Source organism: Lissotriton vulgaris, chromosome 11 (assembly GCF_964263255.1).
Source record: "Lissotriton vulgaris chromosome 11, aLisVul1.2, whole genome shotgun sequence".
Classification (NCBI taxonomy): domain Eukaryota; kingdom Metazoa; phylum Chordata; class Amphibia; order Caudata; family Salamandridae; genus Lissotriton; species Lissotriton vulgaris.
Window position 1 is genome coordinate 85069481 of NC_141699.1, and position 12968 is coordinate 85082448.

At 45.7% G+C, this 12968-nt stretch overlaps 1 protein-coding gene across 1 annotated transcript in view; it reads right to left on the minus strand.

Annotated features, from left to right (window-relative positions):
• Nucleotides 1-12968, minus strand: part of LOC147679010 (uncharacterized) — a 397880-nt gene that overhangs the window by 159043 nt on the left and 225869 nt on the right. The window contains exon 2 of the mRNA XM_086942737.1: nucleotides 8560-9569. Coding sequence (XP_086798863.1) covers nucleotides 8560-9569 — 1010 coding nt within the window. The remainder of the gene's footprint in view (nucleotides 1-8559; nucleotides 9570-12968) is intronic.

A 12968-nucleotide genomic window follows, 5' to 3' on the forward strand; every position in this document is an offset into this window, starting at 1 on the left:
TGCCTTCCAACCTTTTAAAGTACCCAAGACTTACAGCACATGGCACTGCCTTCCAACCTTTTAAAGCACCCAAGACTCACAGCACATGGCACTGCCTTCCAACCTTTTAAAGTACCCAAGACTCACAGCACATGGCACTGCCTTCCAACCTTTTAAAGTACCCAAGACTCCCAGCACATGGCACTGCCTTCCAACCTTTTAAAGTACCCAAGACTCACAGCACATGGCACTGCCTTCCAACCTTTTAAAGTACCCAAGACTCCCAGCACACCTTTTGAAGTACCCAAGACTCACAGCACATGGCACTGCCTTCCAACCTTTTAAAGTACCCAAGACTCACAGCACATGGCACTGCCTTCCAACCTTTTAAAGTACCCAAGACTCACAGCACATGGCACTGCCTTCCAACCTTTAAAGTACCCCAGTCTCACAGCACATGGCACTGCCTTCCAACCTTTTAAAGTACCCAAGACTCACAGCACATGGCACTGCCTTCCAACCTTTTAAAGTACCCAAGACTCACAGCACATGGCACTGCCTTCCAACCTTTTAAAGTACCCCAGTCTCACAGCACATGGCACTGCCTTCCAACCTTTTAAAGTACCCCAAGACTCCCAGCACATGGCACTGCCTTCCAACCTTTTAAAGTACCCAAGACTCACAGCACATGGCACTGCCTTCCAACCTTTTAAAGTACCCAAGACTCACAGCACATGGCACTGCCTTCCAACCTTTTAAAGTACCCAAGACTCACAGCACATGGCACTGCCTTCCAACCTTTTAAAGTACCCAAGACTCACAGCACATGGCACTGCCTTCCAACCTTTTAAAGTACCCCAGTCTCACAGCACATGGCACTGCCTTCCAACCTTTTAAAGTACCCCAAGACTCCCAGCACATGGCACTGCCTTCCAACCTTTGAAAGTACCCCAGTCTCACAGCACATGGCACTGCCTTCCAACCTTTTAAAGTACCCAAGACTCCCAGCACATGGCACTGCCTTCCAACCTTTTAAAGTACCCAAGACTCACAGCACATGGCACTGCCTTCCAACCGTTTAAAGTACCCAAGATTCACAGCACATGGCACTGCCTTCCAACCTTTCAAAGTACCCAAGACTCACAGCACATGGCACTGCCTTCCAACCTTTTAAAGTACCCAAGACTCACAGCACATGGCACTGCCGTCCAACCTTTTAAAGTACCCAAGACTCACAGCACATGGCACTGCCTTCCAACCTTTTAAAGTACCCAAGACTCACAGCACATGGCACTGCCTTCCAACCTTTTAAAGTACCCCAGTCTCACAGCACATGGCACTGCCTTCCAACCTTTTAAAATACCCAAGACTCATGGCACTGCCTTCCAACCTTTTAAAGTACCCAAGACTCCCAGCACATGGCACTGCCTTCCAACCTTTTAAAGTACCCAAGACTCCCAGCACATGGCACTGCCTTCCAACCTTTTAAAGTACCCAAGACTCACAGCACATGGCACTGCCTTCCAACCTTTTAAAGTACCCAAGACTCACAGCACATGGCACTGCCTTCCAACCTTTTAAAGTATCCAAGACTCCCAGCACATGGCACTGCCTTCCAACCTTTTAAAGTACCCAAGACTCACAGCACATGGCACTGCCTTCCAACCTTTTAAAGTACCCAAGACTCACAGCACATGGCACTGCCTTCAAACCTTTTAAAGTACCCCAAGACTCCCAGCACATGGCACTGCCTTCCAACCTTTTAAAGTACCGCAAGAGTCCCAGCACATGGCACTGCCTTCCAACCTTTTAAAGTACCCCAAGACTCCCAGCACATGGCACTGCCTTCCAACCTTTTAAAGTACCCAAGACTCACAGCACATGGCACTGCCTTCCAACCTTTTGAAGTACCCAAGACTCACAGCACATGGCACTGCCTTCCAACCTTTTAAAGTACCCCAGTCTCACAGCACATGGCACTGCCTTCCAACCTTTTAAAGTACCCAAGACTCACAGCACATGGCACTGCCTTCCAACCTTTTAAAGTACCTAAGACTCCCAGCACATGGCACTGCCTTCCAACCTTTTAAAGTACCCAAGACTCCCAGCACATGGCACTGCCTTCCAACCTTTTAAAGTACCTAAGACTCCCAGCACATGGCACTGCCTTCCAACCTTTTAAAGTACCCAAGACTCACAGCACATGGCACTGCCTTCCAACCTTTTAAAGTACCCCGTCTCACAGCATGGCACTGCCCCCATACGTTATAAAGTACCGCAGCATCATAACACCTGGCACTACACTCATACATTTTTAAATGCCCCAGTCTCACAGCACATGCAACCCCCATACCGCCCCATGGCTCTGCCCATATCATCTATAAAAGCACCCAAGCCTCACAACAGAGGCACTGCCTTTACTCCCACATCCATGCCAGTTTCACGGCCTCGTAACACATGGCACTGCCCTGTATTAATATTAAAACCCCAAATCTCACAACCCCTTAACCTGTCTCAGTAGCTACAGAGTGCCAAGTGCCATAACCCTAGGCACTGCCACCACAGCTACAAATAAAATACACCCTTTCAATGCCACTGCTGAAACTACCCCTATTATCTATAAAAAAATAAAAGTACCCCCGCCTCACCTATCATCACAAGCAAAACCATCCTTATAACCGGTGGCACTGCCCTTACATCTGTAAAACAACCCCCGCCACTGGCACTGCTGTCCTGTCTCTCCAGGTACACCCACCTATCAGCTCATGCGCCTTCCCTCCCGTCCATGACACTCCTGGTTACAAACAGCCCCTGCTCCACTGGCCACTCCCACAGTAGGTAGGGGCGGGTCCCCCACGCGCCCTTGGCACTCAGGCACAGTGCGTAGAATCCCTACCCACGGGTGGCATCAGGTTTCGGGGGCTGCAAAGTTTATTTACAGGCTTGTGTTACAAGGCCTGGCATCCAGCATTAAACCCAGCTCGAGATTCATGACAGAAAACGGAACGGATTAGTCCAGTTAACTGGAAGGGAGGCAGGGGCCCTATTTCCCAGGTCAGGGGGTCGCTCGGGTCAGGGTGCAGTGCGCGCGGCCGGATGCATGTGACACAAGCACAAAAGGTTAACCCCGTCCCGGCCACCAGACCGACCCTGCAGCCAGTCCCGGCTACCAGGGGTGAGGGCACGAGGTCAAATCCCTGCGTCATCCTGATGGCTTCCATCCGAAGCGCGCCGAGGAGGCTGGTGGGTGGTCGCAGGGGGCACTCATCAGACGAGCTGCGGCCTCGGCCCCACCTCTCAGTCTGCAGGAGTTCGGCTCAGGGGCCTAGAAGATGCTGCCACAAACAGACACACACGTTACACGTACCACAGTTACTGTGTCGCGACAGTCATGACAGAGGCCTGAAGCGTTCCCTTGGCACCTGCTGCTTAATAGCCATGGGGCTGACCAAATCCGCTCCACGCGCCCGAGGGACGGGTCCTCTGTTCCTGTCCTCGAATCAGACAGGAAATAGAGCTACAAAGCTACCCTCCCTTCCCGGTCTTTGCTAGGTTCGACCATGCAAATTTACATATATACATAGCAGGTTCCTATTCAGAAAAATCCGGAACATTTATAGACACATGAGCCAGGAAGAGGAGGACGTTCACAGCGTCCTTTGTCTTTGCATTAAGACTCTCAGGTGGGAAACCACGGGAGCGAAGAAGCAGCCAGAAAAGGAAATGTATCCCCCCCCCCAACATGAAACATGACTCGAATCACCCTGAGCACGCAAGGAAAGCAAACACGGCTCTCCTTACAAGAATTATTTCCACCCTTTCATCCTCCTTCAATGATCCATTCACCCAGGGCACAAGTCCTATAAAAAGAAGTGGGGGGAATGAGCAAGTAAGACAATATGCAAATGACCCCATGACGTCATAACGTAGCGCTAGAAAAAAAATAAAATAGTGCTAAATGTAAATCTTAAACATCTGCGCACTATTCGTGCAGTCGCTGCTGAACGAGTCCCGGTGTCTGAAAATTACACAGGGACAACTTCCGCATATTTCTGTGGGGCCCAACTTCTTGGCAGGGGGGAACGGCGTCCACCCTATGCAAAGAGTGGGAGGACGCTGTGTACCCCGACTCGAGCCCTGCATCCACCCGAGCCCTCCACCCAATCATCCTACTCGATGAGCTTATGTTGTGTGGAACAGCTAGCAATCACATTCGGGAGTTTAGGGCCCATGACGTTTGATCTCTGACCTCAATGAGTTTATGGTGAGCAGAGTGTGAACTCGGGTAACCCCTGCCTCAGTGACTTTAGGGTACACATTTTGGGATCTCAGTTAACACTTGCCGTGGTCAGTTTTGCGTGCATGTGCATGGAGTTGCGTGCATGGATTGTAATGTCAGTTAACATCCCCCTTGGTAAGTTTAGAGCACATGGAGTGTGTTTTTGGTTAAGAACCCCCTCGGTGAGGTTTATGGTGCCTGCAGTGATGTTAATCAGCACCCACTGGGGTGAGCTTATCTTAATTAGCAACCGTTTAGGCAAGCTTATCTCAATTACCACCCGCTGAAGTGAACTTATCTCAATTACCACCCGCTGAGGTGAGCTTATCTCAATTATCACCTCCAGAGGTGAACTTATCTCAATTACCAGCCACTGAGGTGAGCTTATCTCAATTACCAGCCACTGAGGTGAGCTTATCTCAATTACCACCTCCAGAGGTGAACTTCTCTCAATTACCACCCGCTAAGGGGAACTTCTCTCAATTACCACCTCCAGAGGTGAACTTGTCTCAATTACCACCTCCAGAGGTGAACTTCTCTCAATTACCAACCGCTGAGGTGAGCTTCTCTCAGTTACCAACCGCTGAGGTGAGCTTATCTCATTTTCCACCCCCTGAGGTGAATTGATCTAAATGTTCATCCGCTGAGGTGAACTTATCTCAAATACCACCCACAGAGGTGAGAATATCTTAATTACCACCCACAGAAGTGAACTTATCTCCATTACCCCCACAGAGGCCAGCTTATGTCAATTACCACCGCTGAGATGAGCTTGCCTCAATTTCCACTGTTGAGGTGAACTTATCTCAATTACCACATCCAGAGGTGAACTTATCTCAATTACCACCACCAGAGGTGAACTTATCTCAATTACCACCCGCTGAGGTGAGCTTATTTCAATTACCACCCGCTGAGGTGAACTTATCTCAATTATCACCCACTGAGTTGATCTTATCTCAATTACCACCATCGGAGGTGAGCTTATTTCAATTAAAACCTCCAGAGGTGAACTTATCTCAATTACCACCCACTGAGGTGAGCTTATGTCAATTACCACATCCAGAGGTGAACTTCTCAATTACCACCCGCTGAGGTGAGCTTATCTCAATTACCACCTCCAGAGGTGAACTTATCTCAATTACCACCCGCTAAGGGGAGCTTCTCTCAATTACCAACCGCTGAGGTGAGCTTCTCTCAATTACCGTGATGGGGTAAGGATACCTTCAAGGGATTTTAATAGACACAGGAATTTTGACATCACTTAGAGGATGAAATCGTGTGGGCTTAGTGAATTGAACCCACTAATGCTGGTTATGCAACAACAAAAATGACATGTATTCAAAGCTGTTACTTATTAGTAATCAATCAGGGGAGAGAGCAAAAACAGATTGAAAAACGGGTGTTATCAACATAGAGTATTTAATCTTTTTTTCAAATCAAGTTAAAAAGTTGGGTACAAGATAAACAGCAAAGATGTAGAAGGGTAAATACATTAATCCACACAGCCCTTATTACATCAATTGCTCAAGCTTTTCTACCTATCACAAAATTAATTAAATATTCAATGGTAGATAAAACCACAGTCAACGTTTCGGTCTCTATTCTTTCGTGTAGGAGACCATCCTCAGGACATGGATTTCATATCTTGATTACCCTCAATCATGTAGGCGCATTCGCTGCGTGAGGGTGGACTCCGACACATTGAACTCAGAACTGACTACCTCACTGAAAACGATTAATAAGAAGGCATCGCTATACCTTCGAATGTGTAAGGGAATCCTTTAAAACTAACGAGGACCTCTTCCCTAAACCAGTGGCTTCGGGAAACGACCGACTTAACAGATTCCGCCACAGCAATTTTTTATCTCTACGGTGCAAATTATTCCATCTACCTGGGACACCTGCTGGCTCCCATAAGGACACTTCAGCGCAACACGATAATTCTTGAACCGGTATCAGCGCTAGGAAATTGACTTTATGATCCGGACGCTTACATGATTGACACATGCGCCTACATGATTGAGGGTAATCAAGATATGAAATCCATGTCCTGAGGATGGTCTCCTACACGAAAGAATAGAGGCCGAAACGTCAACTGTGGCTTTATCTACCATTGAATATTTAATTAATTTTGTGATAGGTAGAGAAGCTTGAGCAATTGATGTAACAAGGGCTGTGTGGATTAATGTATTTACCCTTCTACATCTTTGCTGTTTATCTTGTACCCAACTTTTTAACTTGATTTGAAAAAAAGATTAAATACTCTATGTTTATATACACCCGTTTTTCAATCTCTTTTTGCTCTCTCCCCTGATTGATTACTAATAAGTAACAGCTTTGAATACATGTAATTTTTGTTGTTGCATAACCAGCATTAGTGGGTTCAAATCACTAAGCCCACACGATTTCATCCTCTAAGTGATTTCAAAATTCCTGTGTCTATTAAAATCCCTTGAAGGTATCCTTACCCCATCACACTTTTTGCTCAAACCCTCAAGCGTATACTGGGTCGCCCACTATCAATTCTCTCTCAATTACCAACCGCTGAGGTGGGCTTCTCTCAATTACCAACCGCTGAGGTGAGCTTATCTCAATTTCCACCCACTGAGGTAAATTGATCTAACTGTTCATCCGCTGAGGTGAACTTTTCTAAATTACCACCCACAGCGGTGAGCATATTTTAATTACCACCAACTGAAGTGAACTTATCTCAATTACCCTCTGAGATGAGCTTATCTCAATTACCACCCGCTGAGGTAAGCTTGTCTGAATTACCACCTGCTGAGGTGAGCTTGCCTCAATTTCCACCGTTGAGGTGGACTTCTCAATTACCACCTCCGGAAGTGAACTTCTCTCAATTACCACCCGCTGAAGTGAGCTTATCTCAATTACAACCCACTGAGGTAAGCTTACAGTGCTTGGAGTGTGGTTCACGTCAACGCTCGACTTGGTTAGTTTAGGGCACATGGAGTGTTAGCTCCGTTGACACGTGCCTCTATGAATGTCATGCATCCAGAGTGTGATCCAAGTTAAAATGGACCTTGTTCACTCCGGGGATCACAAAGATGATATTAGTTCAACCATGCATGGTAAGTTGAGGGCGCCAGGGTTTGTGAGCTCAGTTAACACCTGCCCCGGCAGGTTTAGGGGACCTGGAGTTTATTCTCAGTTGACACTTGCTCTTATGAGTTTATCACACAGTGTGATCTCAGTTTACACCAATCTTGGGGAGTTCAGGGCCCATTGAGTTTGTTCATAGTTAACACCTGCCTGGTGAGTTCAGGGTCCATGAAGTGTGCACATAGCTGAAGTTCAGGGTGGGACACAGCACCAAATCCTCCCTTCTAGGAGGCAATTTGTGACTCACTAAAGTGAGTCTCAGACACTGTTTGGGATTTCTAATGGGGTCGCAAATTACATGCCTCATCAATATTCATGAGGCAAGCGCAATTTGCGACCCCATTGGGAATGGCTGGCACTCACAAGGATGGTGGCCTATTGGGGTCCACAAATCACCATGTCTGTGACGGCCTTTTAAATAAAAAAATTTTTTAATGCAGTCCGTTTTCCTTAAAGGAATAGGTCTGCATTTAAAGAAGAAAAACGAAACTTTTCAGTTTCATTTCTCAACGGCACCACTGCCTGCTCGTAAAAAATATTTTCAAACATCAAACACAAAAGGAAAGGAGTCCCCTGGGGACCCCTTCCCGTTTGCGAGTGGCTTACCACCTACTTGAAGTAGGTGGGTATTAAACCGAGTTTTTCAACCAAAAATGCAGTGGCAAATAATCATACATTGCTGTGAGACTCGCTATTAGGAAAGGACACCCTTGGCACACCCCTTCCAAACAGGGAGTCGCAAACCATATTTTGGGAGTCGGTAGTAGGTTACCGACTCGCAAAATATGGTTTGTGCTTGGGGCAGACCCAATTTTGCGGTTGCAAATGGGCAAATTCCAGTTTGCGACCGCAAAAACAGTCGTACATCTGCCCCCAAAAGTGTTACCGGCCGTGCTGAAATCTGCTAACTTCACACAGTTCTCTGCATTGGACAGCGAGACTGCGGAGCTTTATTAAAGGACCACTCTGCTGGTGGCCTCACTTTCAAGTTTCCTTTCTGTAAAGTTCGGTCTCATCACGACCATCCGAGGTACAGAAAAGAGAAACACATGGGTGGTCCACCAACCAATTGCAGGGGTTCCTGTCCTCTCAGGTTACTGGGGAGGCCCTGAGAGACCTTTGTGGGATGCAAAACATCTTCATATGGAACTAACCAATACATAAAGCAAAGCCATCCATACCTGTACACCAAGCACGTCGCGCTGAGGAGCAGAATGACCAACGTGGCCACACCAGCAAGGATGGCCAACACCACCAGGTGATCCCTGTCCCTCTGCTCCTGGACATTCATGGCCGTGACCACAGAGATGTTCCGATAGTCGAAGAGCATGAGGAAGCCGCGTCCATCGGTGGTGGTGGTGATCAGCTCCATGATGACTTCCATCATCTCCGAGGGCGAGCCGAAGACCAGGCTCTTATTCTGCGGGGAGTTGGATCCACAGAAGCGTGAAGAAAAGGTCACAAGATCCGAGATATACAGGACATCCTGGGGGCAAGCTTCTGCTGGGGGTGGAAAGGTGTCGGAGGTGTCTGTGACCGAGGGAGTAGCAGAGGGAGTCGCACTGTCCGGCACATCGTGGTGGATTTGGAAGTATTTGCCGTCATCTTCCGCGGCTTGGTTCTGTTGTCGAGCGGGGTCCTCTGCAAATTTACTTCCACCACCAAAATCCTTCGAGCCATACTCGCTATTATATTCCTGTAGCCAGCTTGGCTGTTTGGCCTCAAATATAGCCTGCAGCTTGCTATGCAATAGACTTTGCTCCGTCGCAGACACATCCAGTGATGTCAGAAGTCCTGGTCTTTCAACTAGCTCAGGTTGAGTCTTTTTCTGGGTGTGAAAATACCCACTTACACCGCTTCGGATCCTGGAGCCGGAGGCCGGCTCAGGTGTGTCCACCACACCCTGAAGAGGGTGCTCAGAGGTGGGTGATGCCCTGGAGGTCTCAACTTCTGCTGTGGCTGCGTCTTCGCTCGCCCTCTTGAAAGGATAGATGAAGGGGTCCACCACATCCCCCTCGCCATTGCTCTCAAAGACATCAAAATCAAACATCTCCAGGATCAGATGGGTCCCAGCGGGAATAAAAAACTGCCACACACAGTGTGCCCCTGCGTCGTAGTGGTTAGGAAATCCAGGTGACAAAATGAGGCCTCTTTCAATGGTGCTCAGCACTGCTCCACAGGAGTAATAGACCTAAAATGGAAAAAAGCACATAGTCAGTAAATGGTGACACTTAATGAAATCAAAAGCCATGGGCCACCCAAAGCAAACTGGAATGGTATCTTTCAAAACACCTATTTCCAAGCATAGAAAATCTATTCCACCTAAATCATAACTTCACATATAGAAAGTTAAAAAAATGTAAAGGCCCAAAAAAAGATTGCAACTATGGTTTAGGCTTGCATGTATGAGGAGGGTCAGTGTTACAGTGTCAGGTTTGAGTTATGGTTAGCAATAGGTTGCATTAGGGCTAGGTTCAGGAGTTATGGGTAGAGTGCAGGGTGAAGAGTCAAAGTTAGGGTTAGGATTAGCATTTGAATTAGAGTTAAATTCCAGGTTAGGGTCTAGCTATAATTATAGACTTAGGTGTATCAGGAGGGTTGGGTGGCCTATTTTAGAGTGCGGGTTTCGGTGTAGGATGAATGTATTTTTTTTTTAGAAGTAAGGTCTAGGTTTGGAGTTGGGCTTTGGTTAGTTATCAGATTTGGGGTATGTTGCAGGTTTAGGAGTAGGATTTGCATTAGAGTTAAGGAAGGTTATGATTAGAGTTTGGTTTAGACGAGTGTACATTATGTTTAGGTTAAGGTTTGTTTGAGGTTTAGTGTTGGGGTGTAGAGTTATGATTACATTTAGGGTTAGACTGTAGGCTTATGGTTGGGATAAGGCTTGGGAGGGAGGTTAAGGTAGAATTATGGTTAATGTGTGGGTTACAGTTAGCATTAGAGTTAGGGATAGGGTGCTGGGTTGAAGTTAGTTTCAAAGATATGTTCAGGTGTAGTATGTATATGGTACGGTAGAGTTAATAATTTGGCTGGAATAGTTTTCACTGCTTTATAATTGCTTGCTTTGTTCATGCTTTAAAGGTTTGCGGAATGCTATAGAACCGAATGGACGACATTTAACGCTCTAATATGATTTGTAATAAGAGTACGAAATATAACACTGCAGCTGAAGAAGGAAGAGCACCTGGCATTAGAGCAGTCCGTTTCTTTCCTCATTCCTTTTTATGTTTTCTTGCAGGTGCCCCTAGTCTCAAACCAGCCAGATTTAATCCCATTAAAGGATCATTTTTTAGACGATTCTCTTCATGAGCGTGAAGAAGATTTTGGCTTCCCGCCGGTGAACTCTGAATGGACCAGCGCCTCTGCTCAGGCTCAGTATGTAGTTTAAGGTAGGTTAAATTCGTTATTTTAATTTTATTGGGATAAATTGATATTTTTAATCGTGTTTTTAGACTAATAACTTTTTCATCAAGCTTTCCTCTCTTTTCAGACACCACTTTTTATTGGTAGGATTGTGTGCTTTGGGGAGAAGTCGGTAAGGGGGGACTGACCACTTTTCTCATCATTATCAGTAATAATCCGGAAACTATTTCCGGTGTGCCTCTTTAACTTCCATTAAACAAATTTAAAAAAATAAAAGCAGAATACCACGAATATTGGATTTTTACTTTACAGTGTTCATAAAATTTGGGAGGCAAATTGTGTATTTTAATTTAGCAAATAATATAAATTGAGGAAGAAAACAGTGTACATTTTAAAATGTAAACAGTAAATGAAATATTAGGATAAAATTGCATTTCAATTAAAAGAGAAAAAGAATGTTAATTTTTTTTTTACTTTCAAGCAAATCAATTTGATTTTTAGATAAATAAAAGGGAATGCTTGACGGCCAAAAATGTTTTGATGAAGAAGTGAACAATTTTTGCCAAAAGTATTTAAAATAAGGGTAAACAGTAGATATAATATTTTGAAAAAGAGACATTATCTCACTAAAAAGTAAATTGAATAATTGTATCTTTACTGCGCAGGAGTAAGAAAGTGGAGCCATCCGGAGTCTTTTCCTCTAGAAGATAGACTGCTCGACGGATACCTGCCAAACAAAGCTATCTCCCTCACATACAAAAAGCTAAAACACAACACTCCTGATCTCCTAATATCACTGAGGGAGAAATGGGGGCGGGATGGCCTAGAATTGGACGACGAGGAATGGCAGGAAGCACTCTCCTCCCCAAAGGAGGTCGCCATCTCAGCAAAACTGTGGCTGATCCAATTGAATATTTTACATCAAGTGTATCTCTCTGGCTATAGATTGGTACTGATGGGCAGGAGGGAAGAGGGGCTGTGTAAAAGGCATTGCCGCCTGGAGGGGTCTTTTCTACACATTATTTGGGAATGTCCACTATTCAAAACTATTGGAAAAAAGTTCATGAATGTATGAGCACAGTATGGGGTGGAAATTCGACTTTAATCCAAAAGATGTCTCTTGAATGTCTGGGAGCCCACAGACTTGCTTGAACACAAAGGGCAAAAACCTGTGCAACGCTTGGCCAGATGGTAGCTAAGCAGATATCACCCGTCTGTGGGGAGCAGTAACACCACAAACACTGAACTCCTGGAAGGAAGACATGGACTGGTGTATGGTACGGGAGAAAATGGTATATGTAGCACGTGGCTGTGCCCGAAAATGGATAGCGCTCTGGACTAAATGGAATGTTTATCACAGCAATGTTTGTGAGCCCCCAAATGTCCCCTCCCTTGACCAACCACTGACACCTTTATATATACAGGCAGCCACCACTTTCTTCTACCCCACTGTTATAATGTGCAAAATAACTGCTTGATTGTGGGACTGTGACATGGCTGTAAGTAATGATTTATTGTATGCAATGACCATTCCACTTGAATTGTTCAATAAAAAGAATAAAAAAGAAAAAAAAGAATGTAGAGCCAAAGAGAGGGAGAAAATATGATAAGAACAAAACTGAAGCGGACATTGTGATAGACCAGACCAGCCTACCTAGCCACCCTTCACAGACATTCCTTGAACCTCTCTACCCCACCCAGATTCACCCAAGGGCACGTGATTCAGGTACCCCCACCCTGCTTGCATGCCGCCGCACGTGTTAGGCTTTAGTACTAGAAGGTTGTGCCACATTTCCCGAGTATACCTTTCATATGTGTTGGAATTATCCATTGTATTTGTTTAGTCACATTTTATTGAGTTTACATATATAACAATGTTATTTCCAGGTCTCCAACGCTTATGACTTGACATAGGTTTCACAACAAGGTAATCAAGAACCTGCACAGTCCCCTCAACCCCCCACCCCCATGCCTCCTCTCCGGGCAATATCCATTGATGCACTCATTAAAATGTATCAGCTGGGATTAATGACTATTAAAATGGTGATTCCTGCACATTCCTGATTTGCGAGTCGCAAATTGTGATTCGCAAATAAGGAAGGGCTCCCCATTCATTCCTATGGGCCCATTGGAATGAATGGGAATTTGCATGTGCAATTTACGAGTGCCAATTGGTACTCGTAAATTGCGCATGCAATTTCAAGGGTGCAAGGGTGTCAAAAGGACA